The 24,543-nt window shown below is 51.4% G+C and overlaps 1 protein-coding gene and 1 long non-coding RNA gene across 2 annotated transcripts; one reads left to right on the top strand and one right to left on the bottom strand.

Annotated features, from left to right (window-relative positions):
* Positions 1-404: 404 nt before the first annotated feature.
* Positions 405-16,411, bottom strand: LOC112678949 (uncharacterized). The gene is made up of 3 exons (XR_003148022.3): positions 16,209-16,411; positions 4,159-4,275; positions 405-781 (listed from the first exon to the last, which is right to left on the bottom strand). It is a non-coding gene; the product is annotated as an uncharacterized LOC112678949 (long non-coding RNA).
* Positions 16,286-21,484, top strand: CCDC70 (coiled-coil domain containing 70). Its single transcript, XM_025478410.3, has 2 exons — positions 16,286-16,501; positions 20,624-21,484. Exon 2 carries the CDS (start codon positions 20,694-20,696, stop codon positions 21,360-21,362), a length of 669 nt encoding a protein of 222 aa, XP_025334195.1. The 5' UTR covers positions 16,286-16,501; positions 20,624-20,693; the 3' UTR covers positions 21,363-21,484.
* Positions 21,485-24,543: the final 3,059 nt, after the last annotated feature.

Genomic DNA, 24,543 nt, shown 5'->3' with positions numbered 1-24,543 from the left:
GCTTCCCGGGTTTCCCTCTGTGCACAGGAACCCGAGCGGAGTGGGGGTGGGGGGGAGGGCCAGGAAGGCTGCAGAGGGGAGACGGGGGGGGGTGCAGGGGGGCAGAGGGGAGGAAGGGAAAGGGGAGGGGAGGCAGGCAGGAGCAGGGAGGAGGGGAGGGGAGGCAGGGATCCCAATCAGAAGGCCCTCCTCGAGCGATGACATGTGTGAGAGGAGATGCTGAGCTGTGTGAGCCTCAGTTTCCCCTCTGCGCAGCGCTGGGCCTGCCCAGTCCCCTGCACAGGAGTGAGGAGGAGGCAAGGAGCGGCGCGTGCGAGCCCCGGAGCAGGTGTCCGTGTGCCCGCGGCCGGTGGCCGTCCACCATCCTGGGAGGCCGCAGGGACGGAGGAGCACACGGCTTCGCTTTATTTTTTATTTCTTATTGTGGCAGAGTGTACATGACAAAAAATTCACCACATTCATCACTTTTAAGTGCAGAGTTCACGCCCGGCCACCCTGTCCCCCGCAGGCCACATCCCCGCCACCGCACTCTCCGATTCCTATGACCTGGCCCGGCCAAGGTGCCTCACTGTAGCGGGGTCACCGGACCGCTCACAGCGGGTGGGCGCCCTTGGCGCGATGTCCTCAGCCTCCCCGTGTGGAAGCTTGTCAGAAGGTTCTCTCGGGGTTCGACGAGCTTCCATGGTGAACACGCCATGCGCTGCTTCTGCACCTGCCTGTGAGGACACGGCTCCGTCCCCATCCCGGTGTCACGGGCCCGTGGGAGACACCTGCGCCCTGCCTGTGGGGTGGAGAACGGGAGGTGGACCGGCTGGAAAGGCCCCTGTCCCGCCGCGGCCCCGGCCGCCCCCCCCCCCCCCCCCCCGCCCGGCCCTGCCGACACCTGCCACCTGGGCTTCTGGGCCGGGGCTTGGAGCTCCACCCGGCCCGCGTGAGGTGGCGCCTGGTCCGCAGCACCTTTCCTTGCTCTGCACCTGTGCCAGCAGCTGCCCCGTGACGTGGGCGCCCCCGCTGGCGGCGAGGTGCAGGCCCCGCGCGGCGATGCCGAGGGCCGCTTGCTCCGGGCCGAGCCCGCCTGCGCCTCGCGTGCCGCCCGCTCCGCTGCCCTCAGCGCCTCGGTCCCCTGAGCCGGTCCCGAAGGCTCGGCCACCGACGTCAGCAGGGGCTGTGGGTCCGTCGGGCTCGGAGCACCAGGCCCCCCCCCGGGGGGGAGGGGACGACAGCTGTTCTCCCAGCTGCGCTACACTTGGTCACTTGGCAAAGCGAACCGTCAGGTGACTGGTCTTGGCGCTTGGCTTCCCGGTGCGCCGCCCAGGCCCACCCGAGAGCATGCTGCCAAGGTGACTCCTACGGATGCTGCGCAGATTTGGAGGCAAATGCTTGACGGATGGAAGTTCGTGGCCCAGCGAGTGGGACAGAGCAGGTGCGAGGCGAACGGGGGCACCCGTGACCTGGGGTCACATACCCGGGGACACGTCCCAAGCGGACGCTCAGTTCAGCGCTGGTCCCTTTGGGGCCTGGGGGGTGCGGTAGGGGGAACTTTGTGGTCTCACTTCAGCCCCCGACTCCTCTTGCTTGCTCAGCCACAGGCGAGTGTCGCTGCGGTAGCATCACAGGCGGTTCTGAAGCAGCTACTTTAGGGGAACAGGGGGGGTCGGGCTGCGGATTGGTGCCTTCGCAGCCGTGTAGCCAAGCCGCGTCCCGGGCAGGCTCCACGGAAAGCCAGGCCCAAGAGGCGGGCCCTGGGGTCCCGAGGGCCAGCGGGGCGGGAGGGACCCAGGCAGTAGGGGGCCCCTCGGGAGCGGGGGCCTGGTCCGCGGGGCCCACGGGGCCAGCCCGAGCCGGGGTGGCTGTGCCGGGCTCTCCTCCCGACTCGGCCAAGCTGAGGAGCCGTGTGGGGGCAGAGGGTACCTACCGTGCCTCGCCTGGGCTGTGGCCACCTGGCACCGGCTCCCTGCAGGCCTGGCCTGACCCCCTCCCTGCCCTGGCGCCCTGGGCCGTGAGCCACCCTGGCTTCTCTGCAAACACACTTACAAACTGTACATGCATCTGGAAACGCCTCCTATTAATATGACTATTGGCCGTGGAGACATCCAGACTGTTTTAAAGCTGAAATCCTCAAATCAAGAAAAGAAGAGTAAAATAGTCGCTTGGGAGCAGCCCATCAGACCGCAGCTCTTGCAGTCGTGGGGAAAATCGTCACAAGGCTGGAGGGGCCAGAGCCACTCACCAAGGGGCTGTCCCGGGCGGGAGTGTCCAAACCCCGTGTGGATGGCGTCGGGCGCCTTTTGTTCCATTTTGGTTTTGGTGTTTTACCCCAGGGACGATGTGCATCTCGTCGTCAATGGCATCTCCCTTGCGCTTTGGTTGTTGAGAAAGTTCAAAGGCAGATTTGAGTCCAGGACGCAGTAGGGAAATCAGGCAACCAAGGGTCGAGACTGGTCTGGGAAGACCCCAAACCTCATGGGCAGCCTTGACATCTGTGAGCCTCACGGGGCTCAGAGGACTTACCGTGAGCTCCTTGCTCCCACCACATGTGGCCCCTCCCCCCTGGGGAGGCCCAGGTCCCGCTCGTCCCCACCTGGTCCTCGCTGTGATGGGTTTCACCTCCCTACTGGCTCAACACATGACTCAGACAGGCCGTCACATCCTCCCACCAGGACCCGGGGCTACGTCACCCCACAGTACTAGAGTGCGAGCCCTGGAGGCCTGGATGTCCGCTCCGTCCCTGTGGCTCTGCCTAGCTCGCTGTCCTCCCCCCGGGCTTGAGCACAGGTGACTCATGAACCACCATCATCCTCGACGCCTGTGCAGTGTCAAGTGTTGTGTGTGCAGCTATCTCCTACTATGTAGGGCCGGGGACCCCTCTCACAATGTGGTGAATAGAAGGCAATCAGCAGAGGGACATTTTGGGGGGTGCTGAGGGGCTCAGCTGGGTGAGCGGGGTCCTGGAGCCTGCTTGTCCCTCTCCCCCTGCCCTTCCCCCCGCTCATGTTCTCTCTCTCAAATAAATATCTTTAAAGAGAGAGAGAGAGAGAGAGAGGGACCCTTGAGGAGCATCTGCCTTCAGCCCAGGGCATGACCCTGGGGTCCCAGGATCGAGTCCCACGTTGGGCTCCCAGCATGGAGCCTGCTTCTCCCTCTGCCTGTGTCTCTGCCTCTTTCTCTCTCTCTGTGTCTCTCATGAATAAATAATAAATAAAATCTTTAAAAAAAAAAGCAAACTAGCAAAAGAAAGTTGTAGAAAAAACAACAGAAGGTGTATTTGAGAGACACCCACCTCCTGTTTCGTGTCTGCTGGCAATTGCAAAAGGCTCCTACGGTGGCCAGGGTCAGTGGGCCGACCCGAATCGTGAACTACTGAAACGTGATCTTTATAAAAGAGAGATTTGCTTTCTTCTTCTTCTTTCATCCTCAACAGACCCTGGGATAGTCCTGATGGCTCGCGGAGGCTGGGCTGGGGACCACGGACGGGCTTGGGCCCCGTGAAATGGTTCCACTTGTACCGCTTTCACCTGCGTCTCTGTAGGTTCAAGCAAAGAATAGGAACAGTGCGGTTCTGAGCACGCCGCCCGGGGTAGCAGGTGAAGTGCAGGGGCTCAACGTCTACTTCGCGTTTCCTACAGCTTTTTCTTGAAATGACTGATGACCCTTTCCGTGTGGATCTGGTCTCTGCCTTCTCATCACACCGGGAAGGTTCGGAGGTCGTCGTGTGCGTCTCCCCAGGACGGCTGGCCCTCTGCGTCCCCCTCGGCCGGGCGCTCTGGTTGTGCAGGTGGAGGCCGCCCGTGCGACACCAGTGTGGCGTGTGTGCCCGGTGGGCTCTGCATTACGACTGTGCGCTTGTTCTGCTCTTCTGCGCTCAGGAAGCCCAGACGAAGGAAACGATCCCAACGAGGAGTCCCACAGACGACACGCAGGACCCTGGACGATCTGAGCGTCGTCTCTGGGCCAAGCCAGCTCTCCAGAGAACCGCGGTCGGGGACCATCTGCCTTGGCCCGGACGTGCACCCTGCCATAGCCGCCTGACCATCCATCAACGGACGCCCTCATAAATTAGAATTCGGAGACCGCTGGTCATCGGGTAGCATGCTGACGCCGCCACCCACACGTTCCCTCGGTGAGTGGGTGCGCAGCAATACGGTCGCGCAGACTTACCCCGAGTTTCTCCGCAGGGGACATATTTTTTTTCCCTCCAAGGAAAATGTGCAGCTCATTGCTGATTATCATATTTCCCTTCCGTCTTTGGTGGCAAGGAAACTCAACGCCAAATATCTAGTCCAAAAAAGAAAGAAAGAAAAATAAAAATAAATAAATTAAAATAAATGTTAAAAATAAATAAAAAACAAATATCTAGTCCAGGTTTTAGTAATTATTAAGGGCCTAGAACCACCACTGCCCCTTGCAAAGGGGAGTGGGCACACATGGGAATGATCGCCTTTCTTTGTCACTCGTCTGGGGTACAGATCTAGGGTGTCTGTGGGGGGAGAAAACGGGGTTGAAAACTGCTTTCTAGTCATCCTAGTTCTTCCTATAGTCCTATTCTTTTTGACTGTATACTGTCCTTCGATTTTATCATCTCAAATACAGCATTAAAAGACTCTCCCAAACTGTTGGGAAACAAGATATAAACAGAGAAAGAAGTGAGGGGAGGAAATAAGTCCTTCTACCAAGCCGTTTCTGGGAAAGGGGATATTTTGCCACTTTCAGGAGCCTTTTGGGTAAGTCATCACGTAAACCAGGATAGAGATCTCTGCAGCGCTCGGGGATAGTCGTGCCCATCAGAGAGCCGCAGTCTCCAACAGTCGAGACCTGGCTACCGGCGTACCCAATGCACAAGATTTTATTTATTCATGAGAGACACAGGGACAGACAGAGAGAGAGGCAGAGACACAGGCAGAGGGAGAAGCAGGCTCCATGCAGGGAGCCCGACGTGGGACTCGATCCTGGGACCCGGGGTCACGACCTGGGCCGGAGGCGGTGCTGAACCACTGAGCCATTGGGCTGCCTGGAATAAATAAAATCTTAAAAATAAAATGTGTGAAAGAAACGCCTTCTCCCTTCGGGACCAATCTGGCCCAAGCGGCCGGGCTGTGGCTGGGTTGCAGCGAGCCCCCGCGTGCCCCTGCGTGCCCTAGCCCCTGGTGGGTAGCCGGGCTGTGTGACTGCTCCAGCCCAGGCGCCAGGGTCACTTCAGGGCCAAAGCACTTAGAGATGGGCACGTGCATGACCTTCATTTTCTTCCCCTGCTTTGACCTCCTGGAACCCACGGGGTGAGATGGTCAGTGCTCGAGGCCGGGGTCTTTGGGGTGTGACGTCCCCGCCCAGCCCTGCGGAGTCCCCCGGAGCCCTGGGGCGGCCCCTAACCCACGACAGGACTTTCATGAGCAAGACATATGCCTTCACGGTGCAGAGCCGCTGAGCCTGCGGGGTCAATTCGCTCCCGCAGGACGGTCGCCATCTCGATCGACGCATCTGTCAGCGGAGTCCAAGGCAGGGGATGCTCGCTGTAAAATCAACGGCTTCGGTTCAAACGACATTTAACGTTTTAGCTCTGTTTTTTTTTTTTTTTTTTTTTCTTTTTAGCTCTGGTTTGGTTTTTGTTTCCCATGAATGCCTTGGCACGTCAAGGAGACATGCCACGTCCCCATGGTGCTACCATATAAGGTTCCCGGGCCTACAGAGACCTACAGATCCTGAGCCGGGGTCCAGCCAGGTGTGAGCACTGCCCCCATCGTCAGCAGTGGAGGGTCGCCCCCCAGGTGTCCCGACGCCCGGTGGAACCCACCCCCGGACGGAGATACTTTCCAAGGCTCGGTGCAGCCTTTTCCCACAAAGACATTTTATTTTATTTTATTTTTATTTTTATTTTATTTTATTTTATTATTTTATTTATTATTTTATTTTATTTTATTTTTTCCACAAAGACCTTCAAGTGCCAGATGCCAAAGTCCGTGGAGATGAGCTGCCTTTCAGTCCAGACGAACGTTGAGTAGCGACCTCGGTGTCTGCTCTTTGCTGACGGCCAGGACAGCTGCTGCTCGCGGGAGGGCCCAGCAGTGCGGCTTCTAGTCAATCCAACACAAGCGTCCTTCCCCTGGGTTCTCCATGTATTGCTTGGTACCTGCCTTGCCTCTAGGTTTGCTTCGGTCTGAAAAGACCGAAGAGGATCACTTGCTCACAGTGATCCTCTTTAGGCTTTATTGGAGGGCCCCGTACTATGGGGTTTGTAAAATTATTCCTTACATGCTTTATTGTGATGAAAACAAAGATAACACACTATTTTGTCACTGGAACCATTTCTACACGTACGGTTCTGTGGCACGAACATCATCCCAACTCCTGCGCATCCGTCATCGCATCTAGTTCCAGGACTTTCTCAACGCCCTGAACAGAAGGTCGTTAACGACGGGGCGGCAGCTCCCCAGTGCCCTCTTCCTGCAGTGAATGCAGTGATGTGAGTCGGTGATGTCGCTGGGACCGGCCTTGTAGGTTCCTGCTTCACTCAAGCAGCCTTGTTAGTGAATGAGCTCTTCCAGTTAAGTCATTTTCCACATAACTAAACCACGGGATCCAAAACCTTTTTTTTTTTAATCTCCATAAAAATCTATCTTTTAGGGGCAGCCCCAGGTGGCTTAGCGGTTTAGCGCCACCTTCGGCCCAGGGCGTGACACCAGGTCCCGGAATCGAGTCCTGAGTCGGGCTCCCTGCATGGAGCCTGCTTCTCCCTCTGCCTGGGTCTCTGCCTCTCTCTCTCTCTCTCTCTCTGTGTCTCTCATGAATAAATAAATAAAATCTTTAAGAAAAAATCTTTTATTTGATAGGTTTTGCATAGGACATTTTTGTTTTCTCAGGACACTCCTGAGTTCCTACGCAGGGCATACCTAACGTCTTAGAAGGTCTCCTCGGGACAGCAGAGCCGTATGACACATTTATTTTTGAACTCCCTGAATGATGACGGCTTCGGGCCTACTGAAATGGTGGGTTCTCCATCTTTCCACGAAACGGCCCTAGACCTTTTTTCTTTTTTTAATATTTTATTTATTTTTCATGAGAGATGCAGGCAGAGGGAGAAGCATGGTGGGACTCCCTGCAGGGAGCCCGACGCAGAACTTGATCCCAGGACCCCGGGGTCACGCCCTGGGCCAAAGGCGGCGCTAAACCTCTGAGCCACCCGGGAACCCCCAGCCCTAGACCTTTTAGCTATTTGAGTTCGGCGCAATTTTCAGAGTTTTATTTTTTGCTCTTTTCTTTCCCACCAAGCTGTCAGCTGTTGTTTGTTTCACATCTAAGGTACTAGTTGGTGTTACTTTCTTTGTTTTTTAGTATTGAGTTGCCCTTTTTTTTTTTTTTTTTTGCAGAGCTAAATTTAATAAAATAAAATTAACCATCTTTCAGGTGAAGTATTCTGTGGCATTGAATGTGATCACTGTATAACTGCCACCTCTATCCGGTTCCAAAATGTTTTCATCACCCCAGGGGGAAACCTCAAACCCATTAAGCAATCAGGGGGCTGGGGTCTCTTCAACGACCCCTATGCCCTCTTAGTTTCTCCTCTGGGGGGCTGCGACCTTGGGCCCTACAACACCCGCTCCACTGAAGTAGGGCTGGCTAGGTTCTGCATGCAGGGCCCAGGGTCCCCACTGGTGACAGTCAAGGCCATGAGGTTAATCTCACTACCACGTGACAATGATTGCTAGCTCCTCAGGGAGCTTCCCACCCCGACACCTCACACTTCTAGATCATCGAGGTTCCTTAATACATGTGACTTTCAGACGACACGTCAGAGCCCTGCCCATGACCATGCGTTCCTCCCACTGCTCACGACAGGCTTCCAGGTGGGAACCTGGGGCTGCGAGGGGCCTCGGCCCCCAACCTGGTCCACAGGTTCCAGACTCCCCCAGCCACAGACTTCTTAGCTACGGACCCTGCCCCGGACATGCTGCATCCGTGTCCCCAGGGTAGCACCTGCAAGCCTGTCTTTCTAAAACGTCCAACCATGCGATTCTGAGATGACTAATACGTGTTTGGAAATCCTCAGTCCCACAGCTCTTCCTGGCACAGCTTCATGTTTAAGGACGGAGCGCCGCTGTCCCACGGCGGGAGGCTGACCTGGGGCGTCCACCCCCAGCATCTGCTAACCTGGGGCGCCCACACCCGGGCAGCTGCTCACCTGTGAAGGCGCCAGCCATTGCAGCACCTGGAAGGCCAAGCGTGCAAAGCCGGGTGGGCTGTAAGGAGGAGGAGCGGGCACAGGTTGGAGCCCCCAGGGTCTCATTTCCGTTGCCCTGTCCTCACCTGGGCATGTGAGGGCGGGGCCGGACCCTACCTGCTTTGCTGGCAGAGTGGATCCTCCCGTGACGGTGCTGCCGTCGAAGACCCACATTTCCTGCAGCAGCTCTCTGCACCCTGGCGGCTCCCAGGCTGCCTGGAGCTGCGTGCTCGCCTGGCCAGGCCAGGCGGTCCGGCCGGTCACCCAGCAGCTGGGGGGCTGCGGGCAGCTGAGGTGACCCCCCAGGGCCTCACGTTCTTTGGTCAGAGCAGGCGCACACAGCAGCTGGGTGCAGGGCAGTGTCGGGTCAGGCAACTATTGCCTTTGTGGTTTCTTGGCTCCCGGCCTGCGAGGAGGCCTGCACACACAGGTCTGGCCTGGCCAGCCTTCTTCGGCCCTGCGTGGACGCCCTTGGGTGGGCCTGTCCCCAGCTCCCACTGGGAGGGGCAACAGCCGTCCAGGAATCCCGTGGTTCCGACGCCCCGGAGACCAGAGGGCATCGTGGGGCGCGGGCCTGTGGCTCCCTCAGCGCTCACTCCTGTCTCTCCAGGCGATCACCCCATGTTTGCGCAGGTCTCCCCACCGGGCCACCTGCCCGCACAGGCTGACTCCGCTGGGCTGGACGGGGCGGGAGGCTTAGCCCTGGACTACTCTGCAGGGAGACATTCCTGAATGTGTTATCATTCGTGGGTAAGCTTGTGGCTTGGGCGAAGCGGACTCAAGCAGAGAAAAGAGGAAGAAACGTCTGTCACTCTTCAGATAAAACTTCCGGTAGCAAGGCTTCCCCGTCCCGGACACTGGTGTGCCGGCCTCGTGCTCCGGCGGCTGCCGTCGAGCCCCCGAGAAGGGCAGTCGGCCCGAGCGCACCCCAGGGAAGGCAGAAAGGACAGGCCAGAGGAGACGAGGTCCTCGGTGGCGTTTGTCACCCACGGAATCACACACCAGGAAGCTGAACTCCGGGACCTGCCACTGATATGAACCAGTAAATCCTCTTTATTCATTAAGCCAGTCAGAGCTGAGATTTCTATTCCTTACACCAAACCCTCGGGAATTATTCATCTGCAAGGTGCATTCCAGTTTCAGATTGTCAAAGATCTCGGGTTTGTCTGTGAATCCCAGTCATCTCCTTTTTGTTTGTTTGTTAAGATTTTATTTATTTATTCCTGAGAGACACACACAGAGAGAGAAGTATGATGTCAAACTTTTGGATTTTTGCCAATCTGATAGGTTGGAAATAAAATATTTATATTAAATTGCATTTAAGTGTTGATTGGGAATTTTTTCCTAGAGTCTGTAATCAATTTATTCGTAGCTTTTGGTCATTTATCTATCAGGTCGTCTTTTTCTGCTTGATTTCAGGAGCTCTTTGTAAAATGGGCGAGCATGGCAGGACCAAACAAAGTCTCTGCCTTCACAAGGCCAACGACTTCCCATGAATGATCTCTTTCTATGACTGGTGCTGCTAGAAAGAATTCTCTTCCTTCAATACAGAGACTGAGGCCATGGACAGCAATGATTGATTATCTTGTCATTGTCTTCATCTGTGAGCAATTTTCCGGTTTGACCTACTCTTCCAGGAAAATAATCTCTATTCCTAACAGAATAAATCAATTTCCAAAAAGAGAGGAATGTGCACTCTTGCGGTTATTAAAAATCATGTTCTCAGAAATATTTAAAGAAATGGGGAAGTGCTTATGATGTATTGTTACATAAAAAGGCAAGCCACAAAGCACTGTGCACAGCATAAAACCAGTCGCATAGGATATATCTAGCCATTAGCATAGGAGAAAAAGTGGAAGATTACACCCCAAATGTTAATAGTGGTTACCTCTGAGCACTGAGATTATGGATGATTTTAATTTTCTTCTTCAACCTTGCTCTATTTCTTAATATTTTTTTTTTACAATGAACATGTATTGTTCTGAAAATTGGCAATACTGGCAATATTATTTTTCAAAATAATAAGATTGAACAAAATTTAAGCTAAACTTTCTGTCTTGAGGGAACAGGTGCAAAGTAAGTGATACTAGGGGAAAGTTTATCCTTTTCAATCCTGTGAGCTCACTGATGCTCAGGATCTAGATATTTTCAGTACTCCAGTCACATTCAGCAATAATAAGTTTATTTGCTATTTCCCCCAGAGACTGTAAGGTGGGTTTTCTTTTTACGATTTTATTTATTTACTCATGAGAGACACAGAGAGAGGCAGAGACACGGGCAGAGGAAGAAGCAGGCTCCATGCAGGGAGCCCGACGTGGGACTGGATCCCAGGACCCTGGGGTCACGCCCTGAGCCAAAGGCAGACCCTCAACCCCTGAGCCACACAGGTGCCCCAAGGCTGTAAGGTTTATTTGGAACAGCCAACATTTTATAAATTGTGAATTGCTGAGGATCCCCAGCTCATCTAAATCAACTCCATCTCAATTTCAAATTTCTAATCAGGGCCTGGTCATTTTCCAGGCCCTGAAGCCAGGTACCATAGACTTGCCCATCTTCCTCCATCTTCATCCCACACAACTGTTCTGATCACCTAATGAGTCTTTCTTTGAAATATTTCTTGTAGCTATTTATTCCTCTGATGTCCCAGCTACAATACCCATCATGATTCAGACTACCTGTTGCCTTCATTATCACTGCAATCTTCTCCATTAGAGAGACATGTATTTTGAACAAAACTGCCTAGGTTTAAATACGGGCTCTACTTCTGCATGACTTCAGGCAAGTTTCTTAATTTCTATATGCATTTCTTTCTTCATCTATAAAATGGAGATAGCAATAATTTCTAATTTATTTATTTGTTGTGAAGAAATACGTGTAAAAGCACTTAGAACGGCAACTGGGCACATAGTTAATGATCAATAAATCTTAGCAATATCAATTATATTATCAATTTATTTGCATTTGCTTTGGGCCTCTTGGCTAGGCCAACAATCTTGAGTTATATCATGTCACTCCTTTGGTTATAAGCTCCCCCATATGAGTTTTGTCCTGGGAGTGGCTGACCAGGTTGTTTGAGACAACATATCCAGCTGGGAACAAGTAGAAGTGCTGGACATCTCAGAAATATCTAGTCAGAGAGAATTTTTGAGAGCAAGATCTGAAAAAGGAATGCAGTAAAGGTGAATGACATTTGAAACTGATTCCAAAAGTGAAAGCAGTAAATGAAAAGCTGGAAAGTATGAGCAGAGGTTTCAGCAACATAAAAAGGTTTAGATGGATAAAATTAGAGCTCTGAACCTCTGGAAAAAGAGAGCATCAGTAAAAGTAACCTATCATATAAGAAAACAAGTTTTGACAGATAGCCAAGATGGAAAAACAGATAGAGATCCACAGAAGATCTGGATCATTTAAATGATAAGACATACACTTTGAACTATTATTAATATGTTCATGGGATTAAAAAATCAAGGCGAATAAACATGGCAAAAGCCCCCGTGAAAATGATGTGAAACAATTACATGGATATTCCAGACCTGAATGATATCCAACAAATTAAAGTAAAGGCTGAACAGATAAGTTGAACAGCAGATTAGACACAGCTAAAGACACAATAATGAATTGGAATATAGTGAAGCAGAAAACACACAGACTAAACCACAGAGTTAAAAAAAAATGAATATAGAAAAGAGCATAATAAACATAAGGGACCCAGCAAAAATATTTAACTATATGTTATTGGAAATGGAAGAAAGAGGAAATTGAGAAGAGGTAGTTGAAGAGATATGGCCAAGAATGTTCCCAAAATGATAAAAATCATACAGGATATGCTTCAAATTCCAAGCATGACAAATACAAAGTAAAGCATATTTAATTACACAAAATAAAACTGTTGAAGATAAAAGGCAAAGTCTTAATAGCAGCTGAAAACAAAACAAAACAAAAAGCATACTTACTTTAAAAAAAAAAAAACTTAAATTGATGATGACTTTTCACAGAACAGTGAAAGCCAGAATAACAACTAACCTAGACTTCTCTAACCAGTGGAAATATACTTTGAAAATGCAGGTAAATGGGATCATAAAGGATTGTATGTTTGAATAAAAGAATAAAGTTACCGATTTTTTAAAAAGACTTTATTTATTCATGAGAGACACACACACACACAGAGGCAGAGACACAGGCAGAGGAGAAGCAGGGAGCCTGATGTGGGACTCGATCCCAGGACTCTGGGGTCATGCCCTGGGCCAAAAGCAGATGCTCAACGTCTTGAGACACCCAGGCATCCCTACTGATGTTTGAACTTCAGGGTTGGGTAGCTCCAAAGTACATTTTCTTCCTTTTTGTCAAGAATTTAGAACCAATGTCATGATAATACAGATTCATCAGAGACAAATGCTGATTTTGTCATCAGTATGTTTACAGAAGTTAAAATTCATTTCTTAAAATGTTTTGAAATCCTATAACCATGAAATACTCAATACTATGAAGACCAAAAAAATGAAAGGCTTATTTATTTACGCCACAGTAGAAACACGTTAAGCAAACCATTTTATAAATAAAATCTGTTAGATGGTATAAAAAGTGAAGGCAAAATAAAAGTATTTTCAACAAATAAGTGCTGAGAGTAGTCATCACAGGATCCATAATAAAGGAAACCTAAAGGGTGTGATTTTGGGGGGCAGAAGAAAATATCTCAAAGAGAAGCATAGAGGTGCAGCAAGAAATGAAGAGTGCCAGAAAGGATAAAAATACATGTAATTATAAATAAGTATTGACTTTACAAACAGTAATTGTAAAGCCTTCCGGAGTCTTAAATGTATGTAGAATTAAAATTCATGCAACAAAATGTAAAAAATGAGAGGGAGGGATGTAAATGGAGCTAAAATCTTTTAAGATTGTAGCATTATCAGCAATGTGATAAAGGTAAAAATATATATTGAACTTTAATAGTTCAAGGATGCCTATCTTAATCTCTAGGATAATTACTAAAAGATTATATAACTAATGAAATAATAAAGAGAAATGGAATAAGAAATTACTCTGAAAGAAAAAAGAAAAAATAACGCTGAATAAGTGAGTCTAGGGGAAAAAAATGCTAAGATGAAAGACCCAAATTGAAATATACCTCAGTAATGATATTAAATGTGAATATAAAGTAATACTCCAATGAGATGACAAACTGTTTCAGAGTGGAAAAAAACAAAACTTGATTATATGCTACTCACAAGAACAGCACTTTAAATATAAGGTCACAGAAAAGTTGAAATGGAAAGATAGAAAAGATATACCATGCCAACATGAAAAAAAGGTGATGTGCCATCCTGATATCAAAGTAAAGCTTAAGAAAAGAAACATTACCAAAAATAAAGAGGGGCATTTCATAAAGATAAAAGTTAATACGCTAAGAAAACATAACAATTGTAATTATGCATGTACCTAATAACTTAGCCTCAAAGTATATAAAGCAAAAACTGACAGAACCGGAAGGAGAAATAGATCTATAGGTATACGCTCTCAGTAACCGATAGAACAGACAGTATAAAAATCAACAGAGATATAGATAATTAGAATATTTTTAATAATAATTAAAAACTTAACCTAGTTTATATGTAGAGAGAACATGGCATCAAACAACTGAAGAACGCCAATTATTTTTGAGTGAACATGGAACATTTATCAAAATTTAATACATGCAGGGCCATAAAGGAAGTCTTGACAAATTAAAATAATTGAAATGATACAAAGTATACAAACCATATACTTTATATAGAACACAGATTATAGTGGAATTGAGCTAGAAATCAATAACATAAAGGAAATTGGAAAATACCCGTATTTGGGCAGCCCGGGTGGCTCAGTGGTTTAGCACTGCCTTCAGCCCAGGGTGTGATCCTGGAGACGGCAAACAAGTCCCATGTCGGGTTCCCTGCATGGAGCCTGCTTCTCCCTCTGCTTGTGTCTCTGCCTCTCTCTCTGTGTCTCTCATGAATAAATAAATAAAGTCTTTTAAAAAAATGAAAATACCCGTATTTGAAATTAAGCAACATATTTATACATAGCCAGTGGGTCAAAGAAGAAATTACGATAAACATCGGAAAATAGTTTGATAGTTAAAATGTGACATATCAAAACATGTGAGATCCAAGTAAGTGTGTTTATAGGGAAACTGATAGTCTTCAGTACATATATTAGAAAAGAATAATGATTAAAACCGATGATTGGGACCTCTAGAATGGCCAAGTAAGGAGGTAGGTTGGGTTTGGAGCCCCCGAAAATCCCATCTCCAAACTATCATTACCATTTGACTAATCTGGCAGTTCAATGAAAAGCTCCCCTCTACAGGACTTGTCATTATTGGACCTAAGTCAATGCCTATTTTGTGCAAATAGCCCTATCCTCAGGGCATTTGCCAAAAAAAAAAAAAAAAATAGTGGAATTTTTTTAATATCTCCATTTCCTGAGGCAGTGTTAACAGTTGGAGCTAATAAGAAGCTGAGCAATAACCGAAAAGGGAAAACTGGGGAATAATATGGAGACTCTGAAAAGTTCTAACATATGAGAATCTTGAAGGTCACATGTATGTGACTGTATACGTGTCCGTGAAAGACCTAAGGTCACGGTCTTTCACCTCTGGCTGACCCTGAGGTCTCGCACAAGCAAAGAAGTGAAGGCTAACACAGAATTGTAAACCACCTGCATGAGCCCTGAAGGCACGAGGCAACACACACACCTGTACCCAGTCCCCCAGCAAAGAAAGGGAGACTTACCACTTCAAGGAAATCCCTTAGTTTAATCATTAACTGACCACTAGGCTGAGCAAGCTGACTTCAGTGGCCACACGACAAAAAATGTAGACTTTTCAGAACTCATCCAGGAAAGTCACTAGATAAATAGTAACTACAACAACAAAAAAGAAACAACAAACCTGAGGAGGGGGATTTTCATTTCTAGGGCTGCCATGTTATATTATTTGTATTATAATTTTATTATTTAAGGTGATATTATTTAAAATTATATTATTTTCAACGTCCAATTTCAACTAAAACTTACAAGACACACAGAGAGGAAAGAACTGTTTACACATGGGAGGAAAAATGGTCAATAGAAACTGTTATTTTGAGCTATTCTCTTTTGGGTTAGAAATTATCTCTGAGGAAGGGGAATGATGATGGTCTTCCCAGACCAAGATTTTACATCAACTATTATAAATATGGTCAAAGAGAGGTGCCTAGGTGGCTCATTTGGCTAAGTGTTTGCCTTCGGCTCAGGTCATGATCTCAGGGTTCTGGGGTGGAGCCCTGCATCTGGCTTTCTGCTCAGTGGGGAGCCTGCCTCTCCCTCTGCCCCTCCCCCACTCATTTTCTCTCTCTCTCTCTCTCTCTCTCTCTCTCTGGCTGGCTGTCTCTATCAAATAGATAAATAAAGTCTTAAAAAATATATGGTCAAAGAACTAAAAGAAACCATGCTTGAAGAACCAAAGAAAAGCATGAGCACTGTGCTTCACCAAATAAAGAATATCAATAAATAGATAGAAATCATTTAAAAATAAAAATCAAATAGAAAGTCTGGACCTGAAAACGAAAAATAGAGGGGATCAAAATCGACTTGACCTGGTGGAAGAAAGAATCGGTAGACTTGAAGACAGATCACTTGAGATTACCCAGTCTAATCAAAAGAAAGAAAAAGGAATGAAGGAAGGTGCACAGAGCCTCAGAGAGCTGCAGGACGCCATCAAGCTACTAACTTCCATATAGAAGGAATCCTAGAGGAAGATTAAAGAAAGCGGAAGAAAGAATATTTGAAGAGATAATGGCCAGAGCTTCTCAAATTTGAGGAAAATCTGCACCAAATCTGTATCTCCGAGAAGCTCAACAAACTGCAAGTAATATAAACACGAAGAGAGCCACGCACAGGTGCGTCATAGTCAAGCCGTCAAAAGCCGAGACAGCATCTCGAGCGACGAGGGCAGCGGGAGAAGGGATGCAGCCCTACTAACCCCCAACTGTGACTGGACTTCCAGAAGGCGGCTGCCGGACACAATCCAGGTGGAATGTGAGGTAACAATCGTTTGCGAGTCGTTGGTGGCCACCCCACCGGTGCAAAGATAAAGACGGGGAAGTCCTTGTCTCTGCCCCTCAGTGTCTCTCCCTTCCTGGCCCTCCCTGCCCTGTGGTCAGGCCTGAGAGGGCCCAGGGGTCACAGCCGGCAGCATCAGGGCTCTGTGAGGTGACAATGACTGCCTGCCCTCTGAGGGCCACAGGCCTTGCCCAGTTGGGAAACAGCTAAGCAGTAAGTAACTGTTGCCTTTCGTATTGGTTCCAAGCATAGAGTTTTATATGACATTTTCCTTTAAAGTAAGTTCCTGTCCTGAAGTGTAATGGTGAAGATTAGGCGTGTCCCTTTGACTCACGGTTTTCTGTCCCTGTAGATACACATTCACAGTCTTGTGTTATGTTTTATACCTGAATATGCGTTTGAATATCTTATGCTTTATATGTAAATAGACACCCAATACGTATTGGATATTGTACTTAATTTATCTCTTCCTCAAAGATAATTTGGTTGTGAGCAAAACTTGCGGATGAATTTTTCTCTAACGTTCGAACCCAGAGACTCCCCTTCATTCGGCTGCCATTTACTTAACCTGTACTGTGTACCAGGCGTTGCCCTGGATGCTGGGGGCGGGGATGGGAGACAAAGTGTCCCCAGTGGGACAGGAGGGGCATCGGCTCAGTCTGAGCTTGGAGGCAGGAGTGTCAGGCGAGGCTGCTAGGGATGGTGACGAGTCCTGAAGGGTTGGCTCGGGGAGGGGAGTTGGGGTTGAGCAGGCTGTCCAGGGAGACGGAGCAGCCTGGCGGACTGAGGGGCCATGTGTGGCCAGGGCCCAGGCATCGGGGATGGGGGCTGAGAGAGAGGGCAAAGTGTTTCTGTTCAGCGAGCACCTGCCCTGTGCCAGGTACCGAGCCAGGCACTAGACACGTGGGACCAGAGCGAGGCCCGGTGTCATCGAAGCCCCGGGAAGGAGCCCCAAATGGACCAATGTCCGCACGGCCCGGAAGTCAGGGAGGACAAAGGGCCGAGTAGCAAGTGAGCTTGACAAGACGGTTTCGGGGAGTAAGGGGGCCAGAGGTGGGGGGCGGGGGAGGTGAACCCGCAGCGCAGCTCGGGCTGCCCTCGGGGGAGGACCGGCCAGGGAGCTGGGGGCCCACTGGGGGGCCAGCTGGACCTGGAGGAGCTGCAGTGAGGGTGCAGCGGCCCGGCCCAGCAGAGGGAGCAGCTGCAGGGACAGGGCCAGCGTCCAAATTGCTTAATGTCATCCTTAAGTCATCACCGGTAGTGCCCCTCCTGACTCGTACACACATGTTCCTAGTGCAAACCCCGGCCCGATGGTGTTCACAGGCAGCCCCGCTCGAGGACGTACAGCGCTTCCAGCACTTACCAGCAGAATCCTGATTCACCCCTTTAATTATTTATATGGGTTTGTAGCCTACTCAAGCCTGAGTTACATAATGGGGTTAACCAAGGTGCCGACCCCACAGTCCAGTTGAGAGGATGCAACAGGGGAAGCCGGTGAATGCCCCCTGTGACAGGGCTGAGTACGTGTACGGGTGGCTGACGCTGTTACTGACTTTATCATCAGAAGGCTGGTTGCTGCTGACAGCGATCCGGGACCCCAGCTGACCCCCTAGGGTTCCCTAACCCACGTCAGCAAAGGCTTGTCGGGGGCCTGCTTTGTGCTCTCGTAGAGGGCAGGAATAAACATAGGGCCTTGGAGAAGGAGTACTTTCTCCCACCTCGAGAAACAGTTACATAAATGGGACCAATAACCATAATGCAACATAGAAAAAGTTCCAAAATTCAATGAAACTCAGTTCAACTCAACCTATATTTTCACCAATCATGTCCTATGCCCATAGCTTCCTGTTAGAGACCGGGTTACGGGGCGGCAGCAGGGCACGCCCACACCTCTAGTTCCAACCGGGCACAACCAGTAAATAAGGGGAGTCAGTAGACACCGTAGTAGCAAGGAGGTGGTGATTAGCTGTGTCTGGAGGGTCCAAGTAGCTTTTTTTTTTAAGATTTTATTTATTCATGAGAGACACAGAGAGAGAGAGAGAGGCAGAGACCCCGACGGAGGGAGAAGCAGGCTCCATGCAGGGAGCCCAAGGTGGGACTTGATCCCGGGACTCCAGGACCACGCCCTGAGCTGAAGGCAGATGCTAAACCACTGAGACACCCAGGGATACCCCCCCCCCCTTTTTTAGGACTTCTTTATTTATTTAAGAGAGACGGAGAAAGAGAGAGCGAGCGAGAACACACACACACGGCGGGGCGGGGCGGAGGGAGAGAGCATCCCAAGGAGACTCCTCATTGAGCACCAAGCCCGATGCTCCTTCTCACAACCCTGAGATCACAACCTGAGCCAAAAACCAAGAATCTGTCACTTAACTGACTGGCCACCTGGGTGCCATGGAGGGTCCAAGTAACTGTCAGAGGGGACGGCGTGGACAGGAATTCTAGCCCACGATGGAGGGGAAGGCGACCTGTGCAGAGGATGCAGCCCATTCCTTGGCTCAGAGGCAGGGACCGAGGGTCTTGTCCGCAGAACTGGATGTAGCCTGTTCTTACTGACACTTAGCTTTGGGGACAGTGGGAAAGTAAAGGGAATGACAAGCAGGACTAAGGTCGCAGAGGCCTTCATTCGGGTGTTTGGATTTGACCTCTGGGGTCTTTGGAGCTTTGTGAGCAGGTGTGATGTGATGCGTTTTAGAAACGCTCCGGGGCTACGCAGGGGCGGACGGGAGGGTAAGGGTAAGGCCAGTCCCAGAGACACCGCTGCGGCTGTCACAGGCTCCTGGCCCGAACCGGTGAGCAGGGGCTGTGCTTTCAACACACGTTCACTGGGATGGCTGACGAGCAATCCGGAGTCTGCTGACGCTCCATTGCGTGGTGCTCGGCGAGGCCCACCCAGAAAGTCCCAAATGGGAATCAGGGTCCTCAGCAGGTGCATGCACCCCTGCCCTCCAGGCTTCTCCCCGTTATCCCGTGTCCAGCCCTTGTCACCCTTTGTCACCCCTTGTCGTTCCTGGAGTGTCTGTGGATAGGCCTGACGGTTGCCGCATCTCATACCTCAGCTACGGGACAAGGCGTTCCTCTTTCGGCTCCGTCCTGTTCTTTCCCTTTCTTTTCTTTCTTACCTTTCCTTCCTTTCTCCCGAGCTTATATTTTATTGTGAAATATAATACATTTACTAGAGTACGTAAAGTAGACACGTGCATCTTAGCCCATTTTTATAGGGAACACACATGCAACCAGCACCCAAGTAAAGAAATAGGATCGCCGGCCCCTCGGAAGGCCCTCGTGTCCTCGCCTAGTCACGCCCTTACCATCACCCCTGCACCAGCAGCCACCTTCGGGACTTACGGGATTCACTTCCTCGCTGTGCCTTTTTGTGTTATCACCTATGTATATTTCCATAAACAGTAGATTTTTGCCTGTTTGGGAAGTTTGTTTTTTGAAATTCGTTGATCCTGCTTCTTTCTTTCAACATTGTGTTTATAGGACTCACCCGCACTGTTGCACATAGCTATGCTATCCATTGACGAATATACTACCATTTTTATTATTTTTTTAAATATTTTTTTAATTTATTCATGAGAGACCCAGAGAGAGAGAGAGAGAGGCAGAGACACAGGCAGAGGGAGAAGCAGGCTCCATTCAGGGAGCCTGATGTGGGACTTGATCCTGGGTCTCCAGGATCTGGCCCTGGGCTGCAGGCAGCACTAAACCGCTGAGCCACCTGGGCTGCCCCTATACTACCACTTTTAAATTCCATCCTATTGTGAGGCTCATTGGATTGTTTCCAGCATTGAGCTTTTCTGAACAAAGCTCTGTAAACATCCCTTTTTTTTTTTTTTAAGATTTTATTTATTTATTCATGAGAGACATGGAGAGAGGCAGAGACACAGGCAGAGGGAGAAGCAGGCTCCATTCAGGGAGCCCGATGCAGGACTCGATCCTGGGACCCCGGGGTCACGCCCTGGGCCAAAGGCAGGTGCTCCACCGCTGAGCCCCCCAGACGCCCCTTCATAAACATTCTTGTTCCTGCATCTGGGGCCTGAGTCATAAGTTCCTCAGGGGACATGATCTGGAAGTGCAGCTGCTGGGTTACGAAGTGTCCTCCCTGTGGGTCAGTATCGCCCCATGTTGTGAGAGCTCCTCTTTCCCATTCCCTCGCCAAAATCGGCATGGTCTCTCGCCTTACTGTTTTAAGCCTCGGTTCCCAAAAAAAGACTCTTCTACTAAAATAGGCCCCCTAGGTCAGTGGGTCTCACCCTCCGTTTCCCAGGCCCACGGGCTTGTTCTCTGGCGTGTGATACTCACGACCGTGTCTTCTGTGGTGCCCCGCAGGGTTTGACCAGCTGCCCTGGACGTGGCCGGCAGCCCTGTCCTCCGCCCCCCATTCCGGCTGCCTGAGAAGATGTTTCCCTTCAAGGTGCGCAAATGGACGGGGCTGGCTTGCCTCCGGGCCGCGGTGGGCTCCTCACCCAACATTCGCCAGAAGAAACTAATCCACAAGCTGCAGGAGGAAAAGGTTTTCCGGGAAGAGATGAAAATTTTTCGCGAGAAAATAGAAGACTTCAGGGAGGAGATGTGGAACTTCCGAGGCAAGATCCGTGCTTTCCGGGGTCAGATCGTGGGCTTTTGGGAGGAGGAGAGACCTTTCTGGGAAGAGGAGAAAACCTTCTGGAAAGAGGAAAAAACCTTCTGGGAAATGGAAAAGTCCTTCCGAGAAGAAGAGAAGACCTTTTGGATGAAGTACCGTACCTTTTGGAAGGAGGACAAGGCCTTTTGGAAAGAGGACACCGCCTTATGGGAAAGAGACCGGAACCTTCTTCAGGAGGACAAGGCCTTGTGGGAGGAAGAGAAAGCCCTATGGGTCGAGGAAAGAGCTCTTCTGGAGGAGGAGAAGGCGCTGTGGGAGGACAAGAAGTCCCTCTGGGAGGAAGAGAACGCCCTCTGGGAGGAGGAGAAGGCATTCTGGGTGGAAGGCGGTGGCCCTTTTGCTGAGGGGCAGGTCCCTGACAACAGGCCCGGTGTCGTCGACGGGGGGCCGCCGTCACCAGCCTTCCCCCGGGGCAGAGCATGAGCACACGGGGCCCTGCTGGACGACGTGCAAGTCCAGGGGCGGGAGGAAGAGGCACTTCTCGGTCTCCTTGCTTCAAAGAGCTAATAAAGTCCCGAGGCGACGTTTGGGAAAACGTCTTCCAAGAGGCCGCTGCCTGTTGTGGTTCCTGTGATCCTGAGGCCACGTGCCCGCCCCGCGTGCCCGCCTCTGCACACAGCTTGCGCCTGGGCCCCGGCGAGCCCCGCACGGGGGAGTGGGTGTGAACCGAGAGCCTCCGGCTGCTCTTGAGAGTCCGCGTGGGAGGGGAGAGAGGCCGAGCCACCTGAGCCACGCACGCCCCGGATGAGCCGCCGTGGGACGCTCACTCCCGTCCGAGCCGTGTCCGTGGCCTGGGGTGGCAGCTCGGGGCCCTGAAGCGCTGGCTGGGCTCCCTCCCCCCTCCTGCAGGCCCGCACCTGCACCTGCACCTGCCGCCCGGCCCGCAGCGGGAGGTGGGCTCCCGGTGCCCACGGGGCAGCCACGCGGACCCTGCCCGTGTCTTCCCACCCACTGGGGCGTCACGGTGCCGTCAGCTTAGGTTCCTCTCCTTCCATTGTTTTAAAATCAAAACGCCCCAGGGAGGTCCTACCTTCCCTGAGTGTACACAGGTGTGACCCGCTGCTTACACACCCAATGTCTCCAGGGCCAGATGGTCTCCATGGAAGGGTATGGAGAGGACCGGATCATGGGTGTCGGAAGCATCAAGGCTCACGCCTGCTTCCCCCTTTCCGAGGCCGGGCCCCAGTTGTTATCAAGGCACCTGCCTACTTTGCTCTGTGCGCCCCCCCTTGCCGAGCTCTCTCCCACTCCCAGCTCACCCAGCCGTCCGCACAGCTGCCCGGGCTGGCGGGGAAGGCACGTAAGCCCACGCACAGATGTGGAGACCAAGACCCGAGAGGCACGGTGACTCGGCATGGTCGGGCAGGCAGCCAGCGGAAGGGCTACCGGTAGGGCCCACGCGGCTTCCTGGTCCCCCGCCTTCCCTGAGACCTGCTCCGGGGCGAGGAATGGGGCCGTGGGGCAGCTCAGCCAATAAGGCGTAAGGCCTTGGGTGAGCTCTACAGCACTCCGTATCTTCACTGAGGTTTGGGGTGGCAGTGGGGGGACGGGGAGAGCAGAGGGTGGCCCGGGGGCGCTGAGCAAGCCCTCCTTGCCTCGGGAGAGGGGGCTCGCCCCAGGAGCAGCCAGGCCTTCAGGTCCCTCTGGGAATGTCGGGTTTCTGGCAGGACCTCTGCTTCCCGGGGTCGGGGCCAGGCAGTGGGAGCAGCTTCCTCCTTTATCACCCATGCTGCCTGGCACCGTCAGCTCCCCCATGGGCCCCTGGACGGGGACCTCAGCCCGCTGTGGGAACCAGGTGCCGGCGTGGAGAATCAGACTCCGGGGACGCGGCTGGGTGACCCGACTCAGGAAGGCCTGTCCACTGGACGGTGTGCAGGACGGGGGACCCCGGGGCAGCCGGAGCCGCCGATTCAGTGGTCCCCTGGCTCTGATTCTGCCCCAGACAAAGCAAATAGAATTGTTCATCTTAAGACCAGAGAAACATAAACCCGGGGGAGCAGGAACTGGGGTGCGGTGAATAGAAAGCACCCCCCCACGTCCTTTAGCAGCATCCCACAGGAACCACGTGGAGACGGCTGCCGAGGGAAGGACGGGAGGAGCTGCCCAGAGAGGACACGCGTCCCTCTGCGATGCCCGCTTCCTCCAGCAAACAGCCACGAACTCCCACTGTCCCAGGCTCTGCTCTCCTAGGCCTAGGTGGGCAGATGGCAGGTAAAGGGGCCGGCGCGGCCTGCGGTGATGCACGCCCCGAGACCCAGAGCCGAGGAGAGCTGCTAGGCTGTCGGCAGTGGGGGGTGGGCATGGGATCTGGAAGGGTTTTCTGGGGGAGGTGACGACGGGGTGAAGCCTACAGTCCAGGGGGAATTAGCTAAGGGAGGGGCTGGGGGGTACAGGAGGCCAACTGAGGCCCCCGACTGGGCAGGAGCTGGATTTCGCCGGTTCCAGACACAGCGTCTATGGCCGTGACTCTTCCCTTGCCACTGAATTCACTCCGAGGAGCGGTCATCTTCCCTGCAAAGCCTGCGCCCACCCAGACGCTCTTACCCGGACCTACCAGAAGGGGAAGGGTAGCCTTTGTTTTTTTTTTTTTTTTTTTAAGATTTATTTATTTTAGACACAGACGAGCAGGGGAAGGGGCAGAGGGAGCGGAAGGAAGAGGATCTTAAGCAGACTCCCCCCTGAGCTGGGAGCCCAACAGGGGCCTCCGTCCCACAACCCTGAGATCATGACCCGAGCCGAGATCCCGAGTGTGTCGCTTAACTGACTGAGCCTCCCAGCTGCCCCACAAGGACAGCATTCTTGAAGTGCAGTGGGTTCCTTAGGAAGGCGGGATCCGTTCATGGGAGTCACCATTGACCCTTTTAGGCTGTGGACCACAGGCCTCAGACTCAAAAATACGATTCCTGGGCTCCACCCCAGGCTGGATCTCAATTTCTGGGGACTAAGCCTTAAAACCTATATTTGAAAGCGTGTTTTCCAGGTGATTTTCATGCAAGCTAAATTCTAGAAAACACTTGTATGTATAAAAAAAAGCACTGGGCTAGGAATCAAAGGTCCTGATTATGCGCCCAGCCCTGCAACTCCTGGCTAAGAGCTCAAGCACCAGGTTGACCCTCTGTTTCCTCAGCTACGGACGTAGTGGACCTTCGAACTGGAGAAGCACCTGTCGGCGAGTGTGGGAAGGGAAGAGAGTCACAGCGTAGCCTCTTCAGAAAAAAATCTTCCAAACTTATCCCCAAATTTCCTTCTTTTGACCCTTTAGCACCTTCGATGTGGGTGAGAGTTTAAGGGTCGCGTAAATAGTTTTTGGGAACTTTTTGGGTCACTTCTGTTTTGTCTTAGCACCTACTCTGGAATTTGGTATCTGTTATTTCCTGGTCCTTCAGCCAAAATTTCCTTTAAATAGTTAATTACGGGCAGCCCGGGTGGCTCAGCGGGTTAGCACCACTTCGGCCCAGGGCCTGATCCTGGAGACCCGGGATTGAGTCCCGCGTCGGGCTCCCTGCATGGAGCCTGCTTCTCCCTCTGCCTGTGTCTCTGCCTCTCTCTCTCTCTCTCTCTCTTTCTCTCTCTCTGTCTCTCATGAATAAATAAATAAAATCTT

Source organism: Canis lupus, chromosome 22, assembly GCF_003254725.2.
Source record: "Canis lupus dingo isolate Sandy chromosome 22, ASM325472v2, whole genome shotgun sequence".
Lineage (NCBI taxonomy): Eukaryota > Metazoa > Chordata > Mammalia > Carnivora > Canidae > Canis > Canis lupus.
Note: the sequence above shows the minus strand (reverse complement) of the source record. Positions and strands in the feature narration are given on the sequence as shown.

Coding starts and splice junctions, on each gene's coding strand:
- CCDC70 (XM_025478410.3), top strand. CDS start 20,694: ATGTTTCCCTTCAAGGTGCGCAAATGGACGGGGCTGGCTTGCCTCCGG.